Consider the following 27,964-nt stretch of genomic DNA (forward strand, 5'->3'; position numbering starts at 1 on the left):
CATCTAGGCTGGCATAAAGTTAGTGCATATGCACCGATTGTAACAAAGCCTCCGGGGGATTACAAGCAGAGCGAGATAATACTCTCAGAAGCTGCAGGTAGAGTATCAATTTTCTGAATCAACAGGTTACAAAACGCAAATCCCATCCAGTATTCGCATGGTTCAGTAACTCTTGCCGTGCCAGAAAGTGTGATTGGCCTCGCACATTGAACCAGTGTCAGCTCCTGAAGTTTGGTCCTGATTGTCTCCTGAAGTAAGCCTGGTGTTCATTTAGTGGTTAGAGTGGCTGGCTTGGGATCTTTGGGTCCTGAGTTCAAGCTCCCGTTGGCCAACAACTGAATGCAAGATTTGCAAGACTTAAAGCAATGCAAGAAGAGGTACACCAGGTGGGCTGGCTCAACCTGTCATCCTTCCGAGGTCGGCAAAATGAGTACCAGTGGATTGGTACGGGGCACAGCATCAGCGGCATAGTCACGCCCCAACAAAATGATAGCTACCTGGTAGCCAAAAGCTGCCATTCGCAAGAAGAAAAGGAAGTCTCCGGAAGTGCTGTATTGTCGATGGTCAACTTATGCAGGTTATGGTCAATCTGAATCAGTGCTGACTTGGACATTAAATCGGTCTTTTGGAGGTCTTGGTACATTCCAGGGCGCATTAACCATTTATCACGCTCAAAAATATTGTACACCACTCCTTCCCAATTCCATATCCAGGCGATGCACAACATAGTCGGGCACAGAAGGAAGAGTACTCAGTTGTTACTCTGTTTGTTTTCTTTTCGGTCGCTGAAATAGGTGACCCTTATTGTTGGGTCGCCGAAATAGGTGACCCTTATTGTCAGTAATTCTGTCTGTTTGTTTGGATGTTTGTTCGTTTGTCATCAGCATAATTGGTAGTAAACGTGGGCGGATTTTGACCAAACTCGGGTGGTAGGTACATCTTATGACCTAGTGCTTTGGAAATTGTGATGGTTGCTAGGGACGCTCTGGTTCCCTCGCAACAACCGAAAAACCTTCAAAATCGGTACCGTTCACATGAAATCAATTCCGAAAGCCATTATCCCACGTAGGGTTATGAAATTTGGCATGAATGATCTACAGGTGATGCTCTATCAAATATATTCCGGTTTTGTGATATATGGAATACTTTACCCGCATCGCCCCATACAATTAGGGTATGCGGGAAAATTGGCAAAAATTGAAGGCACCCAAGCGACCAGGTGAGTGCATCGATACAAATGAAACTTTGCAGGTTCATGGTACTCAATGAGTACTACAACTTTGCCTCAGGACATATTGACCTATTTCGCTTAGGTCAGGGGTCAAAGGTCAATTAGTGCAAAAATCGATAATATGCGAGAGCTGGAGGTGCCTTCGTGCCAAATGCTACTCCTCCTAGGGTTATGGTCGGATGGTCATGAAAATTCACACGAATCGTCTGGAATACATTGTGCACAAACGATCGAGCCGAATTTCAAACCGCATTTTCAGTACTTTTCATTCAAATGGATACAGAGTAGTTATCAGTCGATGGAACTGGATGAGATTTGATATGAATAATCTTAAGGTGATTTCCCTATCTGCTAAATGACATCCACTTTGCTCTATATCTTGTAGTTTCCATGCTCAGCGACCCATCGCCACCTACCGGCTTGTCTTTCTCGTTTGTTTGTTTGTCCAGGTGATATCTCAGCCATCCTTTGAGCGAGAAAGCTGAAATTTGGGGACAAAAGTGAAGATGTGCTTTGACAAAAAGTTTTTCTTTTTAGATTAATCAATTAATTATCAATTTCTTAATTCCTTATTTATTTCCTTTCTCATCAGGGAAATATCTCAGGCACCTTTTGAGCGAGGAAGCTGATATTTGGGCATGACGGTGAACAAGTGATTTGGCTATAAACGGTATTTTTGATTTATTGATTCATCAATTGATCAATTAATTATTCATTTTTAGATGAATTACTTAATTTTCAAAGAGTTATAGATTCGGATGAAACAGTGGTGGTTTGGTATGCTATAAGCCAATTGATAAAGAAATTAATTATTTTACGATCATTATTTATTTATTTTAATTATACAATTAATCAATCAATTATTGTACACCGTTCCCTCCCAATTCCATCTCAATGTGCTGCACGGCAGCATCGCCGAGCACCGAAGGTGCTTCAGCAATGTCGCACGCTGGAGGATTTATTTTATTTATTTGGCATGGGGCGGTGTACTTTGAATGTACCTTCACCTGTGGCTATTCTTGCTAGGTACTCTTTCGGTCTGCTTATTGAGAAGAACGCAAGCCCCATTCAACCTATGAAACATCAGCCATGGCAGGTCAGTAGCTTACTGGCTCAGAAGAACAGTTTTATGGCAGTGACTGTCCAGTAGAATATGAGGATCCTTCCCACAGTCTGAAAAAGCCCATGACACCCTTGCTCTGCAGACCCCACCAATCAAGCTGGTCTAAGGACACAAAACTGTTACCTCCCATGTTTGTATCCAGGCCAGTAAAAGCAGGGATAAAAAGTGCCCTATCCATGGCTTGCTACAACTCACCAAGCATGAACCACCCCCATATCAAACATACATACCGATTCCAAAAGATGGACAGATCAAGACATTGAGCCGGCTTGGTTGCAGGGGCTGACAGGCTGACAGATAGTATCCAAGCTGTCCAGTGTTCACGAAACATCTAATCGAGTTAAACTACAGTTTTTCTGTTGGGATAAACTCCCTTTGGCAACAAATCTCCAGTTTGTCACAAGGCAGTGGCCAGGTGGGCAGTATCCCTCAATATTTCATCAAAGCTGGGGTGGATTTGATGAGCATCAGGATATCTTCACATGCCAGTGGGTGTGATATGCTTCATCTGGGTGTATCCAAAACTCCGTCGACCACTGCAGCAGCTGAATGAGGCAGCATAGCGAGTTGTTTTTTTTTAAGTGTTTGTATTATTTTAGGTAAATAAAGGAGAATTCCAAATTAACTGTTACATCAAAGATCATCCATCCACTTGTCCTGATTGATGGTGGATGTATAGATTTGTTAGCAATTAAAATAAATATATATATATATATATATATATATATATATATATATATATATATATATATATATATATATATATATATATATATAAATATATATATATATATATATATATATATATATATATATATATATATAGACCCAAAAATCAAAGAGAACAAAGATCTTAATGCCATTTCACGTATTTTCTAAGACATTTTGGCATATTTGCATAGATCAAGACAAACTGTACAGAGACATGACAGAAGTAAATAGACACCTTAAATTTATTCATTTCATCTGTATAACGAAGTTTTACTCAGTGATTTGTACTAATATTTGACTATATCTTTGCAGAAACGAGTTCCTGGGTCTTATATGACAATTAACTATGCCTTGAACCCAGGGAGCACACAAACTTTCTGATTTTCAGAGGATGAATTGTTGGTCATTTGGAAGGTGGAGTCAGTCAGCATCAGATAGCTCAGAACCTCAGCATTCCGCTTTCTATGGTCAATCAGGTGATTGTGCAATGCACCAGCGAAGGCAAGGAATCCACAGCTTCCCGTTCTGATTGATATGGGCCCTCAGAAAGGTTTCTTCGAGCTGTCAAGCGGTCCACTGAGAAAACTCCCAGTTGCAAGGAAGCAGATGTTGCAGAGAAGGTCCAAGTTCACTCAAGAACTGCCGTGCGGTACCTTCATCAACTAGGCTACTACGGGAGAGCAGCTCGGAGAAAATCTCTTCTTGGACCAGCCAACATTCAAAGGAAAAAGAAGTGGGCTGACAAGATGGCCCACAGACCCTTGGAGTTTTGGCAAACAGTATTTTTTTTTCAGATGAGTCCCAATTTGCTCAATTTTCTTACAGAGGACACGTATAGGCCTGGAGACTTCCCAGTCAAGAGTTTTCTGTGAACCGATTGCAGCCAACTGTCAAACACGGTGGTTTTTCAGTGATAGTGTGGGAAGCAATCTGGAGCACTGGTCGGTCAGAGCTTGTGCACTGGTCGGTCCATTACTTGGTCGATGTTAAAAATCCCATGGTGTCTTTCATAAAGAGTAGGTGAGTTATCACTCGCACCATGAACAAATATCAAATTTCTACCCTGACGAACAATGAGATGATAAAGGCAAACCACTTATTGTAATCATTGCAATGAGACTATCTCAGAAAGACAAACAGACAGACAAACACACAATAGATTTCAGAGATGCTGATGCAGTCATCATTTTGAAAGACCCCATTCACTTCTTGCCCTTCTCATTTTGTGAAATGCAATGTTTTATAAAGCGAGATATTGTTATAGATGGGAAATGAAAAGTCCTGAATGAGAATAGATGACCGTCAAAATGAAAAACCGGCTTGTCATTAAGGTTACTTGGGTGGGGGTAGGGGGTTGGAAGGAAACGAGTTGAAAAATGTTTATGGTAATCTCTGCATGCTTATGTCTTTGCAGTGAAGCTCTAAACAGAGCAATGTGACTAGCTGCATGATACACAAGAAACTATCATCCCTCAAAGTAGAACCCAGACAAAACCATGTGAAAAGTTCCAACCTCAAGACGGTTGACAAAACAGGAAAGGCCACCATGCAACTGGAAAGCAGCCATGTCCAAGTTGGTGATGAGGTCAACCACACGCACAGCACGTGTTACAAAGGTTATCTGGTCCTGCTCATCCCCGAGAAACTTGATGACCTGGTGAAATTGGTCAAAATGAAAAGTATCACAGAAATCAGCAAGTATAAGTATTTGAGGAGCAACAATAGCAGTCTTCTTTTTAAAAAATAGTAGCAATCAGATCACTTGCTCATTGGCATGAGCAAGCCAACAATCTGTCCACTCAAATTCCTTCAAGATGGAGAATCCATAATGTTTGTAAGGTAATTTGTCGTGCTATCAGATATGTGATACAAGACTTGGAGGTCTACCCACCCCCATGTCTGTATCTAGAATTATCAAATGTTCGACCCCATTTTTACCACGAGTCCTGTCTTTTATGTTTTTAAAGCGCTCGCTAAGCGTTGTGGCACGAGTATTGGCAGGAGAACGGAACAGGCGTCGCAGACACGCACAATTACCTCAGAGCTTCAGGATGAAAGGTCACAAAGAGGTGCCTCCATCCCAAGTCTGGCCTAGAGGTGACAACCAGGCACTTTAAAGGCTCGTGCAGGGCGGGGGGGGGGGGAAGGTTTGAAGAGTTTCCCAAACCAAACACAATGGAGGGCCACGTGATTTTAGCAGGCTGACACGGAACGAACATAAGAGCGAACTCGTCCTCCCACTCTGACATAACAACGAACACGGAACGCACAACAAGGGGAGCAGGGTGAGGAAGCACAAATTAGTGGAGGAACAGAGACATTAGATCTGTGGAAGGGAGAGGGAAAGGGCAAGGTACAAGGGGTAAACAAGATGAACACTACAGGGACTTTCAGTTCCTTACACGAGAGGGACTTTCAGGTCCTTACAAGAGAGGGACTTTCAGGAAGGAAAGCAGGGAATTTGAAGAAGGTGGGTTTGGAGTGGATCAACAGGGGTAGAAAGGATCACCATAGGGAACATAAGAGAAGGTGGTGAACAGCTGTTTTGAAGACCTGGAGCAAAAAGTGGGATTGAAGAGTGTGGGAGTTTGTTCCAAAGGCAGGAAAAGAGGAATGAAAGAGTGAAGGTGAGCAGCGATTCTTGATCTTGCTAGTTTTAACAGAAGGGGGTTGCTGGCAAACCTTCAGCGCCTTGCTGAACTATGGGGGGGGGGGGGAAAGATCATACGAACAGAGCAGTGGGGGGGTGGGGAGGGGAGTCGAGGCCGGAGAGGAGACGGTAGAAGACAGAAAGACCACCAACCTGCCTGCGGTGAGAGACCCAAAGACTGCCTCATCACGGGAGATACCGATGATCCTCAGTGCTTTCATTTCCACAGCATGAAGCCAGGAAAGGTGATAGGCAGGAGCACCAGCCCAGAGGGAGAGCAGCACTCCATCAGGCTGCGAACAAAAGCTTTGTATGTGGTCAGGAGCTCAGGTGGGCCAAGGAAGGACATTGCATGACGGAGAACGCCCAGTCAGTGACTGGCTTTGGAGGCCAGCTGGTAATGTGGCTTTCCCAGGAAAGATCATGGCAGTGATACCCACAAGCTTCAATGAAAGGAATTCTTCAAGAGGACAGTTGAGAAAGTAGAGTTGGGGGGGGGGGGTTGAAAATGGCCCTTTTGGAGAGACAGAGTGAGTGTGAGATTTGTCGGGATTGAAATACATGTTCAAAGTGTTGGACGAGCTTGCGATTTTATCGAGATCTGCAGTGAAGAGGCTGCTGCTTGCCGATCTGAGGGATGACAGCTGGTACAGCAGAGGGTGGAGTCATTAGCAAAGAGATCATTGATGAAAACCAGACATAGCACAGGGCCCAGAACACTGCCTTGAGGAACTCCAGCCTGGACAGGAAGAGGGGATGAGAAAACTCAATTAAGGGCCTCATGTTGGCTGGGACAGGAGAGAAAGTCTGCGAGCCCGAGGTGGAGATTGCCTTGGATACCAGAGGAAGAGAGTTTGGTGAGCAGGGCGGGGTGCCAGACTGTATGGAAAGCACGCAATATGTCTTGGGAGATGGCTCTGATCTCACATCTGTCATTGAGGCCCTTCATCTATTGTTGGGAAAGCAGGAACAGCAGGTCCAGGGTGGAATGACCTGGTCTGAATCCAAATTGATGATCGGAAATCATGTCAGGTCAGGTGTGGAAGCATGTGATGCAGAAGCTCGTCGTTGCGTCCACTTTCCGCCAGTACTCCAGGGGCCTCCGTCTGGCCATCCCCCAGGAATATGCCTAGCCCATCCCAATCTCCTTGAGATGCCAATCAACCTGCTGCAACCACGAGCTACATGCTTGGACCATTTCCCTCGTACACTCACGAGGCTCCTTCGCTGAGAGAATCTGGTGAGCAGGATCAACATCAGGAAAACAAGCCACATGTCCATCCAGCCGCAGCTGATGCTCACAGACGATGCAGGTAACAAATCTCATTTGAGTATCTCTCAGGAACCACTCATTGGACACAAAGTCCGACCAGCGAGAGCCAATGATTCTCCGAAGAGACCTCGTACCAAAGGAATTAAGTCTCCGTCTCAGATCCCTGGGCATAGTCCAAGTCTCACATCCATAGAGTAAGACTGGAAGCACCAAGGACCTGAAAACTCGGATTTTCGTCCTCCCGAGACACACCTGACTAACAACAAGAAATAGGTCAGAAATGGCATCACCACATCTCACAGCACTCTCAGTACCAGAGTATTGTTCAAACATCAGATTTGGTGGCACCCCACGAAGGCCAAGAATCCTACAGAGGGCATCCCTATTCATTGAATCAAAAGCTTTACAGAGATCAACATAGGCTGAAAGCAGCCCCCGCCAAAACTCTCGTCTGCATTCGGTGAGGACCCAAAGAGCAAGGATACGGTCAATCGTTGACCTCTTTGGTGAAAAGCATGACTGCTCTGGATGCTGGTGCTCAAGCAGATGGTGGCAAACCCTTTAAAGAATTATCTGAGCAAAGGCCTTGCCCAGCACTGAGAGCAGCGTCACCCTCGGTAGTTGTTGCAATCTTGGTGATCACCCTTCCCTTTACAGAAAGGGACAACAAAGCCCCTCTTCCAGTCAGTTGGGATGATGCCTGTGTTCCAGGCAGAGCACATAACTGAATGCAACAACATGAGTACAGCATTTCCACCAGACTCAAGAAGCTCAGTCTGGATGCCACAGATCCCAGGAGCTTTACCCCCATTTCAACCGGTTCAGCCTGTTTTTCCACAAACAAAGGTGGACCATAGTTGATTTGAGGGTCCGCAATAGGGATTGTAACATGCATGGCATCCAACTTGACAGCTGGTGGATCAGCCTGATACAGCAGCTCAAAGTAGCCAGCCCAGCTTGATCTTTCCAACATCCTCCACAGAATACAGTCCATACAAGTGCTGAAAAGTGTGAAGGCCAGTACACACCCCTGACAAACTCCAGTAACAACTGAAAATAAGCCAGAGATGGCATCACCACATCTCACAGCACTCTCAGTACCAGAGACTTTGGAGGCTTGGTGTCCAGTGTGCCAGGCTTGATGTCCAGTCCAGTGCCCCTTGAGACAAAATTCTTCTTCGCCCAATGGTGAGTTCCAAGACATCGACCGGCAACCTCAAAAGCACGGTGGTGTTGAAGGCACTCCACAACTCTTCAGGATTCCCCAATGTACCCAGACCCCCCTCCCCCCAAATCCCCACTCGGCATGTTCGCAAACTCCTCAGCTACTCCCTCATTCTTGAACTTGCCAACATCCAGCCTCGGCTGGGATGGAACCATTCGCCTGGATTTCGCTGCAACTTCAGAGTTTCTACAACATGCCTGTGGTCAGTATTGAGGAACTGAGCACTCCAGTCGACCCTGCAGTTGAGTCCAGCGTCCAGTCCATACCAAGTCCAGCGATGAGCTTGTGGGTGCTGAAACCATGAACCAGCCACCCAAAGTCCATGACTTCTTGCAAAGTCAAGGAACTTGGTGCTTTTCCAGTTCACAGTTCAAGACCCATGGAGACCAACACATGTCTCAGAACCATCCCCATCAGTTCCAGTCGATGCATTAAAATCTCCCAAGATGAGAAGAGTATCTCGCCTGAAGCACTGATCAACCACAGACTCGAGCATGGCATAGAATGCGTCCCTTGCAGTGAGATCACTCGCCTCAGTCGGAGCATATGCAGGGACCAGGAAAATGATACCCAAAGAAGTGATGAATCCTCAGTCTCATAATACGCTCATTGACCGGTGTTACCTCAATTATCGTTGGAGTTAGCTTATTGGACACAGCTACAGCAGCTCCTTGGGCATGGTAACCATCAGAGCGACCAGACCAACAGTAGGTGCAACCACCCCCAATGATCTCTCCGCAATCCGGTCTCCAAACCTCAGTGTGGCAACACCGATGTCCAAACGCTTGAGCTCAGATGATAACAGACAGGTGATCATCTTCTCTTAGGGATAGGGCATTCCAGGCACCCATCCGAAGTGACCCACTCAGGTTAACCCAAGGAGACCGTCGTCTGGTGGACGACACCTCAGCAACACCCTGACACACACTACCACCATCTGACCCAAGAAGATTAACCCGTGGTTTCCCTCCCATCATCAAAGATTGGGGTCCCAAAGACTTTGCCCCAATCACGTCATCCGGTGAGCTGCCTGCGAAGGGCAGCTGCACAGGAGATACTCCCACGGAGTGGTTTTTAATTAGGCCATTGGAGAAGAGGAAGGATTTAATGTCAGAAGTGATGATGGATGCCATAACCTTGCTGATTTGGAAAATGCAGATTGGTCTGTAGTTGCAGGGATACGTTTTTCTACCATTTTTTATGCAGAACAGTAATGTTTGCTGATTTCCAAACAGATGGCAGATGACTTTGAGCTAATGAGAGCGTGAATTGACAGAGGGAGGGTGAGCACGAGCAGCAGAGCAGGTTTTTAGTACATGTGGGCTGATGCCGTCTGGACCGGTTGCAGAATCAGTCGAGGTTTGACAGCAAAATCTCCACTTTGTCAGAAGAAAAGGACAGAGTTCAGGAACAGCAGGGTGCAACTGGGTAAGGTGGGTACAACAAGCGATGGGTTTGGGAAACGAGATTTGGAAGCAAACACAGTTTAAGCATTCAGCCTTTTCGCATGCAGCGTCAGCTGTGCGGCCATTTGAGGTTAAGCGAGGGGATGAAGGTGGAACATACACCACAAACAGACTTAACTCGATGCCACCAGGATTTGGAGGAGGGAGACAGGTTTGAGAATTCAGACAGGAGATTAGAAAGATGTTGTTTCCTGGCTCTCCTAAGGGTAGACATACACTTGTTCCAAGCTTTGTGGAAGGAACTGAGATTACCCTCAGCTGGATTTCCATGAGGCGAAGGCAAGTTGTTCCAGGACAACTGCCTCACCAAAAGCTTCAGTGTACCATGGGTGGGAGGAAGGGTCGGACAACTAAAGACGAGATGGGATAAATCTGTGCATGAGAGAGCAAATTTCTTTGAAGGAATTCCCAGGATGAGTTGATATCAGAGAAAGAAGAGATGGAAGACCAGTCTTGAGGTTTGAAGGCTGCTTGAAATCCCTTCCAGTCGGCCTGAGGGAAATGCCAGACTCGTCGGCGCCAGACTTAAAGTTGTGGACAAATTTAGAAATTTGGTGGGCATGTTGGGTGTGAAACGAGGCTAAATTGATTACATTTTGGTGAAGATCCGGAAACTAAAATTTAAGTGATTCTTCAACTCTGAAATGTTGGGCCAAAAAATATTTGTGGCATGATATCTCAAAAGGTTATGGAAGCATTTGGACGAAACATGGTGGACGGTTTGGGTGTGTGACAAGGACAAATCAATTCGATTTTGGTGCTGATCCAAATCCGGACGGGGGTATGTGCTCTCCCATGTGCTCTTCTAGTTTGTTCTTGTATTGCTTCGTGTAATCCCTCTCAGTGATCATTGTTGGTTCACGAGTCAGTAAGTGACCACTATATTCGTTATGGGTGTGTGTCGGTCTATCTGTCTGTCCCGAGCATAGCTCAGTGGCTTTTGGTTCGAGCCTGATAAAATTTGGGTGGGAGGTTTACATCATGATCAAGTTGTGTTTTCCTGATAATGGGCATGCTGCACCCATTATGGGCGGAGCCACGCCCAAAAAACGTGTTTTTAGGGGGTAGCCGATTAAGTTACATCTCCGAGGGGGTTTGTCGAATCTGGCAGGAGTTTCATCATTTGGTTAGCCCAATGGCACCTGCATAGCCCCACGGAGCTCGATTTTTCATTTTCGTCCCAAGCTCACGAACTTAGAAAATGTCAAAAAAAAAAAAAAAAATCAATAAATCGGGCATCGAGCTCCGAGGGTTTTCAACTGTTTCGAATGAAAGTTGGTATGCAAGTACAGTCATGCGCTGCTTAACGACGTTCCGGGCAACGACGGATCGCATATACGAGGGATCTGCCAGCTCTGAAAAAAAAATAAAAAATAAATGGAACTGAAAAATTCCTATCGCCGAGTGATGTCGCCTCGTATAAAAACAGCACATACAATTATGTACACTGTACAGTACATAATACCTCATAATGATAATAAACGACAGTGTGGCCCTGTTATAATGCAATCGTTGAGGTCCATAAAATGTCATCGCGAAAAAAAAAAACAGGATCGTGCTAAATCGGGATTCAAGGAAATCGGCTTTCAAACTGAACCAATGTTTCTACGTTTACCTTCTAGAAAGTAAATTACCTTTGAATTGAAGAATTCCGCGAATAAATCGTTGTTCTTAGTCGACATTAAAACACAAATTTATTTTTAGTGAAGCTTTTTATGTTGTTAAAACAATCGCACTGTTCCGAAAATATATAATCACATTTGACAGGTGCTCGTTTCTTCATTTGTAAATTATAACATCGATGCAATGATTATGTATTTATAAAATCCAAACGCTAATTATTCACCTTTCTATAATCGATGCGAGAGGAGATTGTAAGCTGCTGCTAACAACACCGATGGCCGTCATGAACAGCACAAAGGTAAATGTAACGTGTCTTCCGTCTCTCTTGGATATGTGTTACAATTGCCGACAGTATTCAGTACAGTAACATGCTGTACAGGTTTGTATCCGAGGAGCAATAGGCTACACCATATAGCCTAGGTGTGTAAGTTTGTGTAAGTACGATGTTCGAAAACGAAAAAAAAAAAATGATGTTTGCACAACGACGACGTCGCTTAACGACGCGTTTCTCAGAACGTAACCCCGTCGTTAAGTGGCGCATGTCTGTAGTGCTCTTCGAGTACTACAACTTTCATCATTTACATTTTTCCCGATTCCCGCCAGTTTGCCCGTGGCGTCCCCTCGAAGGTCAAAAAATAAAAAAGGCGAACTGTGTACATTGCTCCTGAACAATCGCAGTCTCCAGACTTGTTTTTATTCAGTAATTGCTCGGTTACCAGGCGTTGCCCAGGTTGGGGGGGGTGGGGTTAATTCAGAAGTGGGAGAAGCTGGAGAGCCGGCAGGGCTGAGAATGGGACAAGCGAAATGACAGGGTGGGGATGGGGAAAACTGTGGGGAGCAGGAGAGCCAGAACACCAGTGGGTAAAGGGGTCTTCAACGGTCTTAAGTGTTTTTGAGGTCTTCACATTTTACAGGTCTTTGGGGTGTTTTGGGTCTGAGGTCTTATGGTTCTTTGGGGTCTTTAAAGGCTGAGGTAGATGATGAAAATACATCGAGGACAACCCCGGGTTGGACTTGGTCTGTGTGCCAAATTTGGAGGTTGTCGATCCAGCGGTCCTTGCTAAAAGCACGACGGGACAAACGGGCATCCGATGAATCTTATTTATGAGATATATACATCTTCAAGGGATGGGAATGGATGGTGTGGCGATTGTGAATCGGAACACACTGTACACCACTTACCGTAGCAGATAAGTTTGGCTTCCCGCAGCACTAAAACGGTGAACGTGTATTTTTATCCAGTTAGGTTCCAATTGTGTGTGGAGTCAAGCCAGCTGTGTAGTGATCCAATGGGTGGTCGACACAGCTCGACTAATTAGGTGTGCAGGCCTTTGGCCGTGTTATGTCACGTGACGCGTGTTAACCAATGAGATTGCATATAAATGAAAAAGCCAGAAAAGTGATTTTTAAAGACTCAGGTGCTGGATGAAAACATCCTTAGGAGAATCACTGGATCGGACTTGGGAGGTGTGCCAAATTTGGTGGTTGTCGGTCCAGCAATCCTTGCAAAAAATGCGAAGACCGACAGACAGGCAGACAAGCAGACATCCAATTAATCTTATTTATTAGATACTGGGTCAAGGGGTGAATTCTGGCTACCTTGGTTCTCTTTGAAGATTAAAGAAAGGCCTGTTGAAGGAATAATTGGCCACAGCACGCAACACCACATACGCAGACCGTACCGTGCACCTCTCGGCACTCGGCCATAATTGGGAATGAGGCATATGGTCCCAAAAGGTGCAACATTTGGCTGGTTAGACGGTCCAATGGATAAGGTATCGGAAGTGGAAAGGCTGTAATGTGGCCTGGGACCACCGACTCAGCTGACTGTTACGGTCGCATTGAGATGACTAGTCAGATTCGAACCAGGCAACCGGACTAACTGCACGACCAGAACAACATTTTTGGGAATCACCCCCAAAAACGCACACAAACATACCAGTCATATTACAACTGCACCACGTATCTATGGGACGTACGCCAATCAGGACAACCTACATTTTTGTTTTCTCTGCTTCCATAAATTTGTCAGGGAGTATATTTTTCCTTTGAGGAGAAGGTGAAAACGCAACGTTTTTTAATCTTTGTAAATCACACAAACTTTAGCACATTTGACTGCCTGGCTTGTGGAGATTTTTATTCTCCACAAGAGTGGTGAATGAAAATGTCGACATCTCTGTACAGGTTTAGCATGAACTTGTCATTGGAGACAAGACTTGTCCAAACAAAGCTTTGTTTAATTTCGTCAGAAGTAATGACTCATGGTCAATCAGTTAAAGTGATTAAACATTGTTGGAGAAGAAATCAAGGTGAAATGCATAACAAGGCAAAAGGCCAAAAGCAGAACTTTGAGGAATAACCTGAAAAATCTTTCAAAGGTTCACTGCTTATTCAGAGTTTCTGCCAATCATTGATATGAAGCAAGGCTACAGCAATGTAAAACTTTCACATACTTTATTTAGGACCACAGCAAAATGGCGAACGCCAAGTCCACACCTTGAGCAGAGCTTCCATCATTCCACAAGAAACTAGGGCTTCTCCACCTGCATCATAGCTGGCCAGGTGGTAGAGAAATGAAAAGAGGGCAGTCGCAAACTGATGAGGGAAAGGTTCCAGAGAAGGATCTAAATGAGTGAAAGGTGGAAGAGATTAAAGGGTGGGAAGAGCAGTAGATAAGGGTGAAAAGAATGGGTTAGGATAAATATTATATTAAAAGCAATGTAATGTCTGAATAACATATATTTGAAAAAGATAAATCGACCCAAAATAAGAGCAGATGAGGAAAGCCCTGTGGAACTACAAAAACAGTACCTTTTTTAATCTTCAATGAAAGGCAAATGACAACTAAGTACATTTGGAAAATAACAGTTGTCTTTGCTTACATTTATGTCTCACTCTGAGGCTTACTCTTACCAAATCAAAAAGCAATGGAATAAAAGTGACAACCACAAACCTATCATGGCTTGGATACAGTTGCGAACGAGCACAGGCAAGAAACCATGGTAGGACGCCACACCAGTGCAATCGATGATGCTGCTCGGCTTCGGCGTGCGCTCTAGATGTACGATAGATGTTAAGGTCCTCAAGGATGCTGCTTTGATGTCCTGTCGAAAGAAATTTTTTTTTTTTTTTTTTAATTCACATTGTGTTCTGAACATCTATATTTCCTTAAACAGGAATAAATTCCCACATGCAGTGAATATGGATAAACTACACTTAAACCAGGAACCAAACCAAAGGGCCTCTCGGTTACAGGGGTAAAAGCTTTACCGCTGAACCAGAGTCATTGCGATGGAGTTGCAAGCACATGAACTGTGCAGGCCATCTTAAGAATGGTGGATATTCTTCTGTAGCTTCCCAAAGCAAAAAAAAAAAAAAAATTTGGAACAAGAGATCGTGAAGCAACAGCAATCCTTCTACAAGAACAAATTTTGACATGAAAACAGGACTGAACAAAAAAATATTTAAATAGACAATTTGACATCACGATGTCGACCGATATGCCTACACCCACATTAAGTCTTTACTCTTACTTTAACTTTGACATAAAACCTCAATATAGCCAATCTCAAAAATATCTAATCTAAAAAACTTAAACATATCTAACCTGTACATATGCATCATGGTACATGGATTAAGTTTTGTTCAAATCCCATTGCCAATGGTATTTCATCAACAGGAGTTTTAATGCGACCTCTGACCCTTGACTTTTTAATAACAATCTATCATGGATGGACATACTGACGGGGGTTTATACATACTTTCACCAAGTTTGGTCACAATCGTGTCAACAGAATTTTTACCAAACAGGACCTCTGACCTCTTGACTCAATCTTTATATCATTATACATGCTTGTACCAAGTTTGACTTGGATCCCTTCAGCCGTTCTTACATTATTGCAGTAACGAAAACCCATCACAGACACGGATGGATGGACAACAAGAAAGCATAATGCCTCTGGCGATTTCCTCACAGAAGCATAAAAATAAAGGAAATGGCAATTCTCAAGCTAAATTTACAAATTATCTTGTCTTTGTATTTTAAGAAAGTGAACATCTCATTCCTGATATTTCACAAAAGGATCGAACTACACTAAAGCAGGCAGCTTCTCCATTACAAATATACCAGATCGAAGCAAAATGATTATATGGTTCAATTCCAAGCTGTAGATTTTAACAGCACATCATTTTCACTTCAAATACAGCAGAATACCATCAGACACCGCTATTTGCAGGGGATAGGTTCCTGGAAAATGCCGCAAATAGCGGGGCATTGCTTCAATAGAAAAGGGAAGGCAAGACGTGAGGATGGAGGGGGTGGGAAATAGGGGTTAAAGCACTCTATGCACAGGTAAATTTGTCTTACTTTCTTTCTCCTGCTCGCCCAAAATTTTTGGCAAACAGGAGGACCAATTGGTCTGTCAGCAAAGCGATGGGTGGGCTTTGCAAGTTATATATTAGATTCACAACAATAAATATACAAATGGATCAAATTGTGTTCCCTCATCACGTCCACATCCAACATGGCATCTGCCTTTGACTACATAAGGCAAGTCCAAATACACAAAATTAATGGGGGGAGAGGATAGGGTTATTAGGGCTATTACGGCAAGCCATTAAGACCACCGCAACATCAATGCGACGACACAAGGTCGTCGGTGACTCTTGCAAAATCTTGTTTTGTCGGAGACTACCGCACACGACACGACGCACAATTGTCACTCATAACTCATCATAAAATTCAACATGTTCAACTTTTAGGCTCGTCGTCGACACACCTGAAAAATTTGTCAACGTCGATTGTCAACAATCACACATTACACAATTATCAAAAACTATCGCCGACTAAGCTGTCACCAACAATCTTGTTGTATTACGTTGGTGAGTGTGCGGTAGGGTGGTCCTTATATTATTCCTCAACTTCGGATTTTCTAAGCTCAACCCCCGGGATTCATTGGAATAGTCGAGAAAACTCTCCTGTGAACTGTTTTTCCAATCGGACAACATTTACCCCTCCCTCATCGACCTTGAAGTTTCACCCTGAGGAATAAAAACAACAATCCTTGAAAAAATATTTGTGCCATTTATTCCCAAAATGAAAGCTTGTAACACACAACATACAGTATTTTATAAATGGTTACCTCATTACACAGTTAAATGGATTAAACTATAACAAAAATCTTCAGCAAAATGTCCCACAAGGCTCCGAGGCCCGTCCGACTTAGTGCTCCTGCTCCTGCTGGGCCGCCACACCAGCAGCCACGGTCTTCTTTCTGGAGTCCGGGAACTCTGCGCGATGACGAGAGACAACTTGGAGGAGAAATTGCAGTTGCTCATTATCCTGAGTTAGCATTCGGTTGTATTCCTGGATGAGGGCAACTCCTCGCTCCGCGTTATCGTTGATGACCGCTATCCCCTGCACACAAGGCCGCCGCTGTCCGGAAGTCTTCCCGCTGCAGCCAGGTCACGGGATCGGTGGCGAGGAAGCAGTCTTCCAGGCGCAGCTTCTGGAAGAACCGTCACGTGTTGGTTGATGCCATGTCTTGCAGTTGGAGTCCTGAGACGTCTTGGCTGGACAGCTTTGGGCGCTTCGCTGGAGATTCATCTCCCACCGTGGTGTGAAGTGAGGTGAGTATTTGCCTCTTCTCCTCCACCGTGAGCAAGGGGTCAAAGAACGCCAGAGCGACAAGCTCCTCTGAGAGGTACCACAGGTGCCCTTGCAGCTTGGTCAGAGCTGCCTTGCCCACGTAAGTCGTCAAATCCTTCAGCAGTTGCAGGTCGTGTCGAGGGGCAGCTGCGGCCTCCGGAGCCAGTGTCCAGGCTTTCGTGTACAGGCGACTGACGAAGACGGCGATTTCCAACAGGCCCTTCTCCTCCCTCGCTGCGAGCTTGAATTGGCTCCGGAACATCCACACCTTCAGTGTGTAGAAGGCTTTGGACATCCACCTTACGTGGTGCATGGGTCCGGGGGCTAGGAACCTTACTCCTCGTGGGGGAACCTGGCCGAGGAAGATCACAGTCAATTCCAGCAGCTCCTGGTAGTCATCCCGAATGCCCTTGTGGTTGATGAGGGTGCTCTGGAACCAGTCCTTGTCCACATGGTCCAGCAGAGGACGCAAGTTCAGCACAGGTCGATAAGTCATTCTAATGTCAGCCGCCCCGAGAAACTGAGGCTACACTTCAAGGTCGATGAGGGAGAGGTAAATGTTGGAATTTGAAATAAAAACACCAGAAGAGTTTTCTCGACTATTCCAACGAATTCTGGGGGTTGGAGCTTAAAATAAATGAATTCGAAAATTTACCCCCTAACGAAGGACCACCCTCGTGTGCGGCAGCCCTTATGGTTTGGGTACAATGTTACAACAATGACATCCATTTAAATAATTTTAGTTTAAAAAATATATATTTAATAAACATCCATAAACAAGAAATATTATTTATCTGGAACTCCATTAGTCCTGGCCATTCTGGAATAAGTTCTACTTTTTTCTTTTTGGACGTTTGTTAGTGCAGGTTTACATGGTACTATACTGTAAATCAGTCGACTATAAAATGGTCCTTTAAATGAATTTTTAGAAAATAGCAAAAAAAAAATTCATTACCTAAATTCCTATTAAAATTAAAAAAAACATTTCAAATAAAAAAAAATAAAAGTCATGAAAAGATAATATGAGAATATGAGATTTGAAGCTTGAATCACACAATCATGAGAAATTGGCTCAGGTGGAAAATCCAAAGTTAAATTACAAATGGGAAATGTAGCTGAGCATAGATTTTGCTACAATTCAGTTATTAAAGAAAGAAAAAAAAAATTAACAGGTCATAGTTATAGTGAGCACAAATCCTTTACATACAATATTTCTTGCCAAGATATATGGAATTTTACACACTTAAAAATTCACCAACGATCAAAAAATTCCCTTTCTGGGTTGTGAATCACTAATAATTACCCTGTGGAGATTCTTCACCTCACAAAATCAATAGCAACTGCATTAACCCTCAGGAAAACAGGGCAGCAGCAAATTCCAGAAATCCAATCCACTAATTACAGGAAACTAAAAGCATTACACCACAATAATTAAAAAGCTGGTAAAATAAAAATAATAAATCAACACGACCAATACAATGAAAGTGAAACCTCATATTTTTACCAAAAGGAGGAAAACCCCTTTCTTGTCCACCTACCCTTTTCAATACTTCAATTAATTAATAATATGTATAATCAATAAGATGTGATTATCAAAGTTGTGGCCAAGGGTGTGGATGGGGTAAGGAAGAAAAGGAGGGAATAAAATTATACACGGACAAAAAGGCACTTCACTGAAGAGCATAACCACATCAAAGTCATGTATTCAAACAAACGTTTCACGTGTTAAGGTGTAGATTATATGGAAACAAATGAAACGGTATATTGTGTGATCGTGCAGCAGTCCGATTCCCCACTTTTTTGCTGCTCAAAGGCAAACAAGAAATGCAATGATAAACAAAAGAGCACAAAAGTGCAGAAGCATTGTCAAAATAACATCTTCACATGATCACACACAACCACAGATCAGAAAATAAACATGCAGAAAATCAATGAGGAACTAAGTGTCTGGCCAACATACGAGCTCAGAGAAAAGTGCATCAATCTAATTTTTGAACACAGCTGCCGGTTTTTCTTACCTTATTTGCAAGACTCACCATGAGCTGCTTCCCAGGAATTTGCAAAACATCCACGAGCTCCTCTATCAAGCCATTGTACAAAATGCTATTTGTAGATTCTTGTAACGCATTAGAATACACTGCAAGGAAGCAAGAGCAACATCAGCATCAAATCGGTACCTCAAAACAAGCACAACACAGAAAATGTATCCCATTTCTGCCCTCTACAGAATAGCCGACAACAGTGAACGAGGAAACTACTTCCTCAATTCACACCATCTCACACCAAGGGAGGCATCACGAGTTGGCATACGTCGAGAACAAAGTCCTCTTTCAGCTACAGATTGGGTTGTGAAGGGAAACGGTGAGACAAAGCTGGAGAGCTGCAATTTTAAATAGCATTCTTCTCCTCTTCAGAAAATCCAATCTGCTCGTTTGCAGTTGCCCCCTCTCCCAACCCTACACAGTCACTTGCTCCCCACCTCCATGCAGTCACTGTTGCCCCGCCCCCCACCCCCCACCTGCTCTGGTAAGGAACATTTTTGCAATCTTCTAATCTTAACCTCAACTTACTTTTATTTTTATTCCTTTTTTCTTCAAAACAACAACTCATGCAAATTTTCAATCCACATTAAAGAGCAGGTTGCGGGTCACCAAACATGTTCTGAAAATTTATCAATATGATTATATGTGCATTAAATAGTTTGATGCAAACTATTGTGGTTGCCTAACTATTGGGTAAATTAATGAAATTTAACTCCGAAGTTATTTCTCGAGGCTGTTGAAAAAAACAGCCGCGTGCCAAATATGGATGGTTCCGTCACGTTCTCCAAAACAAAGCGGAAGCTCACTCTTTCATTGAAGAAGTGTCCAGTTGAGTGGGCTGTTCTTTCATTTTTTTTGAGCTTGCAACTGTCTATATTCTCCTTTTTTTATTTTGAATTATTGTAGAACAAAGTTATTTGGATATTTGTACATCATGCCTCGTATGTGTCGTCATATTTTGCGAAAATGGCTGGAAAACGGGTAATCGCTCCCACCGATTCCCGAAGGAATCAAACATTCGCTGGCAGTGGATAAGATTTGTACAAACAAAACAGGCGAATTTTCCCTGCCTTTTAAACAATATCTTTGTGCGCCCGCAGCCATACGTGCCAGGCACCCTTAAATTGAAACATTCATAACTCGACGAATAAAAGCTCAAATTGCACCAAACTTACCTTATTCTTGCGAGCTCACATTCCCTATTAGTGGGTGAACAATCCAACGCTTGGCGAATTCTGCTTCGCAATGATAGGAAGAGCCGACATCAAAGGATCACAAAGCATCGTCGCTATTGACGCTTGGCCGCCACAAGCCAGTTATCTCTGTGGTAACTTTTCTGACACCTCTTGCTTAAAACCCAAAAAGTCAAAAGGATCGCGAGGCCATGCTTTCACGGTCTGTATTCGTACTGAAAATCAAGATCAAGCAAGCTTTCGCCCTTCTGCTCCACGGGAGGTTTCCGTCCTCCCTGAGCTGGCAGTCAGTCCTGCCACTTGTACACGAAATAGGCCGTTTTCTTGCACTTGCAAGTGGCTCAAATTTATATGGCTCAGGGCCAGAAACTCCATAGTATAAATTACCATCACCCTCCGACTCATCCTCGGCAATATTGGAATGAAAACGCTCAATTTCATCACCGCTGAAATCGCTCTCCGATTCGCATCGCGCCATTTTCACACGCTGTTTCCGAATGTTCATGAAATTTTCGGAGAACGTGACGTCATAGCATCTTCGGTAACTTCCGGACTGTTTTTGGATCACTGACAAATTTTTTGACTTAAAAGTTAATTTTAGCATATTTTGAGTTTCAAATGCAAGAAAATAATTGCCCAATGATTATTAATGTGCTTACAACGTTCGAATCACGCAGTCATCAGCAACCCAAAACCTGCTCTTTAAGCAACGAGACAAGCCAATACAACGACAGAGGAAGAAGTAAATGGAAAAGGTGTAGGCTTCGCACCAAGAATCGAAATGGCATGGAGGCGAGCTTGGACAGCCTGCAATCTTTTCTTGTGATTTGAAAAACCATGGGCAAGACGTACGTGTGTGAAAAGCAGCATCTGCAAAAGACCAAAACAGCATTTTAAAGCTACCAGCACGCAAATATATAAATAAATATACCATCAGAGATGGGGAATCGCCCACCATTGAATGAAAAAGGTCATACATATTCCAGATGAGGGAGGTGAATTGGAAACAAGACACCATTTGGTCATCATCTCAAAAAAGTTCCCCAGGGGTGAGGAACGTAGTAACCAAAAATAATTGAAATCAGATAAGCGGTTTTCCATTTATTACAAAAAACATTTTTTTCAAGATGGCCGCACAGTTGGCCATCTTGGATCCGGCCACGCCCAAAATCAATAGGGTTCTTCCTTTTCAGGTAGTACATGTGATCCAAATTTCAAATCGATATGGGGAACAGTTTAAGAGTTATCGCACTCACAGCTATAAATGTTGACGCCCAGACGGACGGACGGACAGCCGGACGACAACAATATCCCCCTTCCGCCACGCGGCGGGGGATAAAAATGGAACGTACCATTCCATGACTTGATCACATTGTCAAGCAGATAGGTTGATAAAATAATTTTTAGACAAATGTGCTGCCACTGTGACAAGGTCTGTTTTCATCATATTTAATTGTTTACATTAAAACCTTCATGCAAAAAAGTTTTTTTTAAATAAAAAATCTTTAAAAACCAAGTCTCACCTGCTTATCCTTGGGAATGCTATACATTTTAGTCAGGGACTCCATTATTTCCGATGGAATTTCTGAAATCTGAAAGTGAATGAGGAAAGGAAAGAAGAGGGTTTGATAAATGCAAGTGAAATATCTCTATGTCCATGCCAACTACAAGCTATACTTGGGTCAGAGCAAATACCTTGTCCAGTTGCTCAATATGTATGTAATGCAAAGTATTATTTGGAGAAACCTGCAATAGAAAAGAAGAAAAATAAAACAGCATTTTCAGTTTCAAGCACTCACCTTGCAAATGATAAACACCATTGAATATTTTAAGCAACTCACAAAGTGGTATCAAACAACTCGAGCAAAGCCGATGGCATACCATCGCAAATCCCCATGCTTCCCACCCAGAGAAAAATTGAAAGATAGCAAAAACTCACCAGGAATAACCAAATACGAAATTTTGAGTATAAAAATTTTTCCGTTTTGACCCCTGTGATCTGACGTCCCACCCCCTGAGGCATGCATGAACCAGGGATCAAATCCAAAAAAAATTGTTACATATTTCATGCATCCCCCAATGTTAATTACATCTACAGATTCATTTTAAAATTTCTCACAAAAAAAATGTGCCCGTAATTTCAATTTTTGGTATGTGACCCTTTTGACCCCGCCGCAAGGGGTGGAGCCTAAATGACAATGCTCTTACACCTTTCTGCCATGTAGTGATCATAACCATCAAGTATGGTGAATTCATGCACAACTGTTTAGGAGGAGAGAGCGTGACAGACAGACAGGAGCCAATTACAATATCAAAAGTATTTTCAAAAAGAGTGGGGATAATGATACACAAAATAGTTCAACATTTTGGATCTCAGACAGAAAGAGCCATAAACAACAAATTAAAATTAAAAGCCACAGTGAATAAACACTTACTTTTTTATCAGCCTTTCCTTCGGGACCAATCTCGGTGTAAAACTCAAAATGAAGTGTGGTTGCGCTCAGTGGAAATTTCTGCAGAAAATTGAGAAAAAGTTTGTCAAGTTTAATTTGGCTATTTCAAAAAGGACAATCCAAGGGAAGCTACACAGGTGCATGCATACCGAAAGTGGAAGGTCTTGACAGCACTCCGCCAAACCAAAGCCATTTTCTTTTCCACCCCAGCTCTGAAATGAAAACAAGACGGTCAGACCGATTTTCATGCTAAAAAAAGAAAAAAAAAAGAAATTGTTTACTGTTGGATCTCAACACAAATAATTTTGTTCAGCTCCTTATGTAAAACCAATTGGGTGTGATTGTTGCTGTAGGTGAGAAAATTAAAATTCCCAAATTAGAGCATTCTGCACTTTCAAATTTCTGGCACAATATCTGTCAGCCTTTGGCTGAGACATCCTGATGAAAATAATTCACTACCACCAAACCTATGGTCTTACTTGCACACAAGAGAAAGAGCAGGATGGCCTGCCTTAATGATTTGAAACTTGCATTTTGTTTTTGGCACACCTTGCATATACATTTCCTCAAGGATTTTTTAAAAAACAATAATAATAATAATAATAATAATAATAATAATAATAATAATAATTGTCCTATGGACACATCCATACAAGCCACTTGCATCCCCACTCTACACATTGCTCAAATAGCTGTAGGTACCTGCCTGTGTTGCCACCCACTTCAGACAACCAAATCAAACTAGTTTCTTCCTCTTTCTATTTGTGCATCTTGTGATAAATATAAAGGCTTGGCATTTTCAGTCTCACGAGGCAGAGATTAAAAATAGGGACAATACCACTGGGTGCTCACCTCGTTGCGATCGGATTTTTTTTTTTAACAGGGATTACGAGTAGGCATGGATAACCACAAAATATTTAAGAAAGTAAATACCTTTGGATTTTTTTTTAATGCAGTAAACAAACTTTGGTACATCATGAGTGATGAAGGTTGTGGTCAAATTTCATCAAAAGTGTGTGTATGGTTTTCGAAAAGAAAGCAAATTCATATTTTGGGGGGCAACCTCCCATAGACTCCCTCAGAACCCCATTTTTAATGGTGTCAACAAACTTTGGTACATCACTGGTGATGAAGGTTGTCAAGTTTCATTAGAATTGTTTGTGTTGTTTCTGAGAAGAAAGCAAATACCGATTTTGGGGAGCCAACCTCCCATCCCACCCCCCAAACCATGAACTCCATTCCGTCGACCTCCTCAGACCCCGATTATTTTTCTTTTTATGTCATGAACAAACTTTGGTGCATCCTGGGTTATGAAGGTTGTGGTGGTTTCAGAGAAGTTGCAAGTGTTTGTGGACGGACAGACAAACTGACGACGCACCATCCCACAAGCTCATCGGAACTACATTCAGGTGAGCGAATAATTTACTCCCCCAATCCATTCTCCATCATATTATAATGGCACAAATGTATATTTGTGACCAAAACATCTTCAAATTTTCTTGAACAAATCCAGCCATGTGGTGTGTATGCATGCATAAAATATATATTTTTACACACACACACACACACACACACACACACACACACACACACACACACACACACACACACACACACACACACACACACACACACACACACACACACACACACACACACACACACACACACACACACACACACACACACGACTTCAATGCATTTATCAGCACCAATTTATACTTAAGTTGACTTCATTAATCAAGATTGACATTAAGACATGGGCAAAAGGAAATATATGATGTGAAAACCCAGCCAGAAGTCCAAGGAAAGCTCTCAGGATGGCAGTTCAAATTTCCATTCGTTTTTGATGTTGTGTTGTCTTTGCCATCCAGCTCTAACCAATAATTTAAAATAAATATAAATTTGTGCTCAGTTCCTTTTTATTTATGTGTTGGGTTCCGACTTCTGATTTACAGTGCAATATGTATTTAGTCAGAGCACAAAATATATTTGGCTAACCTCCCCCAAATTTCCCCCAGCACCATCCACCGCATCCCAAAACCCCCGATCCACTCCCCCCCCCCCCAAAGAAAGCAGGCATGGTCAAAGATGCCTCTGCAGCAGCATGTGGTGAGACGGGGGAAACACGTCAATCTAGACTCATGCACTTTATAAACCAAATACTTTTCTTGAAAAAGTTTTGCATCTCTTTTAATTGGAACTCAGCAGTTATTTCAGTCCACTCTTTACATCCTGATCCAACTTTCTGAAATGCATTGTAATAAAGTTTTCCATCAAGATTCAAATAAACATCAAGAAGCTCAAGCATACGAGCAACACAAGGATAGGTGGCGATGCACACTTCACTTGACCTCAATGCAACGGCAATCATTCACAATAAAGAAGTTATACATATGTACAGGTAGGACAAAATCACTCTGTCTTTTCACGTTTCCCTGTCAAAAGCACCAAACAGCCAATCACATCTCAGCAAATTTCTCCTTGCAACCAATGTAAATTTAGATTATGTACATGCCAATTTCAAACCAGATATGGTCATGCTCACATTTCAGATCATGCCTGAAATAAAGGTTTAAAAATAACATCCCTTAATTAATACAAGATTCATAAATACAAGTAATATTCTTTTTTAGGCATCTATCAAAGAAAAGTCAATAAAAGCTAAACATGGCACTAATGCCTTAAACACTACCAGTCAACATTCCATGAGCAATAATTTCTGAATTACCATCATTGGCTATAAACCCACTTATCCCCTCATGTCAGATTTCCAAACAGTACCTCTGATCACTGGAGCTGTGTTGCAAGCAATTGTATTCCAAGACATAGCTTTCTGGTTGTATTGCTCTCTGTACTCAGTTATGTTACCTAAAGCAACTGCTTTGCAACCATTCTGCCACAACCTTTTCTAGTGATCCTGGTCCTGAGCACATCCATTGTAAGGTGTTGCAGAAGTCTCAATGCTTGTACTCAAGCCAAACAAACCGAGTTTATAAAAGTGGGGAGGGACAGCATGCCTCAGCTAGATGTTGTAGTCGAGACAGCAGTGGAGCTCGCTTTTCAGAATTCAGACGTGTAATGTAGTTTGAGCGCTTGCTGAACACATACAACAGATTCAACACTGCCAAAACAACTTGCATATCCGACGAGGCAAGGAGCGTCGTTAGGTGCTGGAAAACAAAGCACATTCACCATTGAAACTTTGTTAACTTTCAAAGACAGTATAAACAGACCATCTTCCAAAATAATAATAATAATAAAACATCACATTCCATATTCCATGGAATAGCTGAAAGCAAACTGCAAATGCTTCACCTCAATGGAGCTGTAGAGGTGTCGTGAGAAGCTGTATTCTATAAGCAAGGCGGTGAAGTTGAGGACAGCCAAGAGCAAAGCTTTAAGAGACTCTCGCTGTGGAAGATCACAGACCAGTAGCCAGGAGGTGCCCTCAGAGGCACCACATGCCTCTGCTAAGATGCCATCAAAATGGTCCAGCAAGTCAACCCAATGGTAGAGTTCACACTAGAAAACAGAGCATTATGAAAATGAGGGAACAGCTGCATGGACATTTTGCATTCAAGAGCAGAGCGCGTAAGTTCGCTCGTCAACATTGCATCATTTGAGCGGCTCCTACAAGAGAAATGCGCATAGTCAAAAAACATAGCTCCAATATATAAACATATTGTATCATTTTAAGACCTCACAAGAGTTTTCTTTGACATACATATCAGTCTAACCTTGATTCTTCATTTCTGTGTCAAAAATCGTGCTTTAATGTTCGGTGTATCTTTAATTGCCAAAAATGACTAATTGTGTCACATCCTCGACGTGGAAAAAAGTGGATTTGGACTCAGCGTCTAAAATTCTTTAAGTATGCCAAATTTAAAGGCCCGGTCACACCTTGACGTTTTAGCCAACGTATGCCGATTTTTGAATTTTTTTTCTAAAACGCTGGCACACGTTGAATACGTTATGGGTAAGTTTTGATAACATTGAGAGCACGCTGAAAAACACTGCCATACGTCGTTGTACGTTGGCTTTAAACGTTGTACTTTTTGGTTGGCCTCAAATTTTTTCATGCTTGAAATTTCACGACGTATGCCGGCGTATGACTCACACGTTCCGCTACGCTGGCCACAAGTTGTATGCACGGTCTGCGATCGTTGAGACGTCAACACATGCTACTTGTAAGTCAATCATAAATTGAGACACGCCGAGGTAATGTTTAGCGTTCCCGAAACTTATTTCTAACCTATGATTAACGTGTTGTTGGCACGTTACGCGATCGTTGCCACACATCGACAGACGTTACTTTTAAGTTACTCATAGGCTGAAAGACGTCGGTATAATGGATCGTCCTTGCGTCAGCGTCCACGGCCATGGCCAGGACACTTATTTGCAGTATTCTTCAAACTTTTCTTCGGCATGACGAGGATGTTCACACTTCGATGTCGAGCTTGGCTATGATTCCAATTGTCCATCGGCAGCGTCTATTTAAAATAGTCGAGTTTGAGCGTTTTAACACGTTCAGAAGAAACGCTTCAAATTTCCAAACCCAGCGTCAAAAAACAAAGGCGAGTGACAGCAATTTAAATCGTTCATTGTAAACAATGAAAATAGCTGAGTGGTACCGTTTAAAAGTCGTTGAGTGTAAAAAAAATCCAATTGTTGAGCGCAAGCGTCTACTTTCAATAGTGGAAATGCAGCCATTTAAATCGTTGAGTTTATCATTTAAATCGTTAAATCGTTAAACGCAAGGACGATCCATCATAACCCACACCCTCCCCCTCACACTCACCTACTACTGCCAAACATGAACAAACTACTACTAATACTAATACTAATACTGATACTGACATGGACATCGACTCAAAAAGGACTCGAAAACACTGTTGGGTTCCCCTTTTATGAACACCATTTTTATATACCAATTCCCAAAACCGCTGGGAACACGTCTTTATATGGCAGTTGTAAGTTAGAAACACGTTCATTTATTTTTTTTGTTGACCGGAAGACGTCATTGGAATACGTCTACATACGTCGATGTGTGTTGGGACTACGTAAAGAATTGGTTCAAAGCACGTCAAACATAAGTTAGAAATAAGTTTCACGTAAAAAAGACATTACCGCGACGTGTTTCGACTTATGAGTAGCTTATAAGTAGCCTTTGTGGACGTGTGTAAGCATCCACATATCGTGTGTAAAACTTATCCCCATCGCATGCGGAACGTGTGTCATACGCCAAGTACGTCGTAAAATTTTGAACATGTTTAAAATTTCTTGACGTACTCTACTTACTACGACGTATGATAGCGTACTTTAGC

At 42.7% G+C, this 27,964-nt stretch overlaps 1 protein-coding gene across 11 annotated transcripts in view; it reads right to left on the reverse strand.

The window, feature by feature from the left end:
- HUWE1 (HECT, UBA and WWE domain containing E3 ubiquitin protein ligase 1) overlaps positions 1-27,964 on the reverse strand; it is a 428,879-nt gene that overhangs the window by 379,850 nt on the left and 21,065 nt on the right. For 7 of the 11 annotated variants that reach the window (XM_085898284.1, XM_085898278.1, XM_085898279.1 and 4 more), the window contains exons 4-14: positions 25,956-26,162; positions 25,658-25,810; positions 22,787-22,849; positions 22,620-22,697; positions 21,880-21,930; positions 21,708-21,776; positions 20,955-21,054; positions 18,968-19,086; positions 14,256-14,406; positions 13,799-13,926; positions 4,579-4,719 (exon numbers count right to left, since the gene is read on the reverse strand). In XM_085898284.1, the coding sequence (XP_085754410.1) occupies positions 4,579-4,719; positions 13,799-13,926; positions 14,256-14,406; positions 18,968-19,086; positions 20,955-21,054; positions 21,708-21,776; positions 21,880-21,930; positions 22,620-22,697; positions 22,787-22,849; positions 25,658-25,810; positions 25,956-26,162 (1,260 nt within the window). The remainder of the gene's footprint in view (positions 1-4,578; positions 4,720-13,798; positions 13,927-14,255; positions 14,407-18,967; positions 19,087-20,954; positions 21,055-21,707; positions 21,777-21,879; positions 21,931-22,619; positions 22,698-22,786; positions 22,850-25,657; positions 25,811-25,955; positions 26,163-27,964) is intronic. The other 4 variants (XM_085898286.1, XM_085898280.1, XM_085898285.1 and 1 more) reach the window with 1 other exon arrangement.

Source organism: Eptatretus burgeri, chromosome 10 (assembly GCF_056783735.1).
Source record: "Eptatretus burgeri isolate ZD-2024b chromosome 10, Ebu_testis_v1, whole genome shotgun sequence".
Taxonomy (NCBI): Eukaryota; Metazoa; Chordata; class Myxini; order Myxiniformes; family Myxinidae; genus Eptatretus; species Eptatretus burgeri.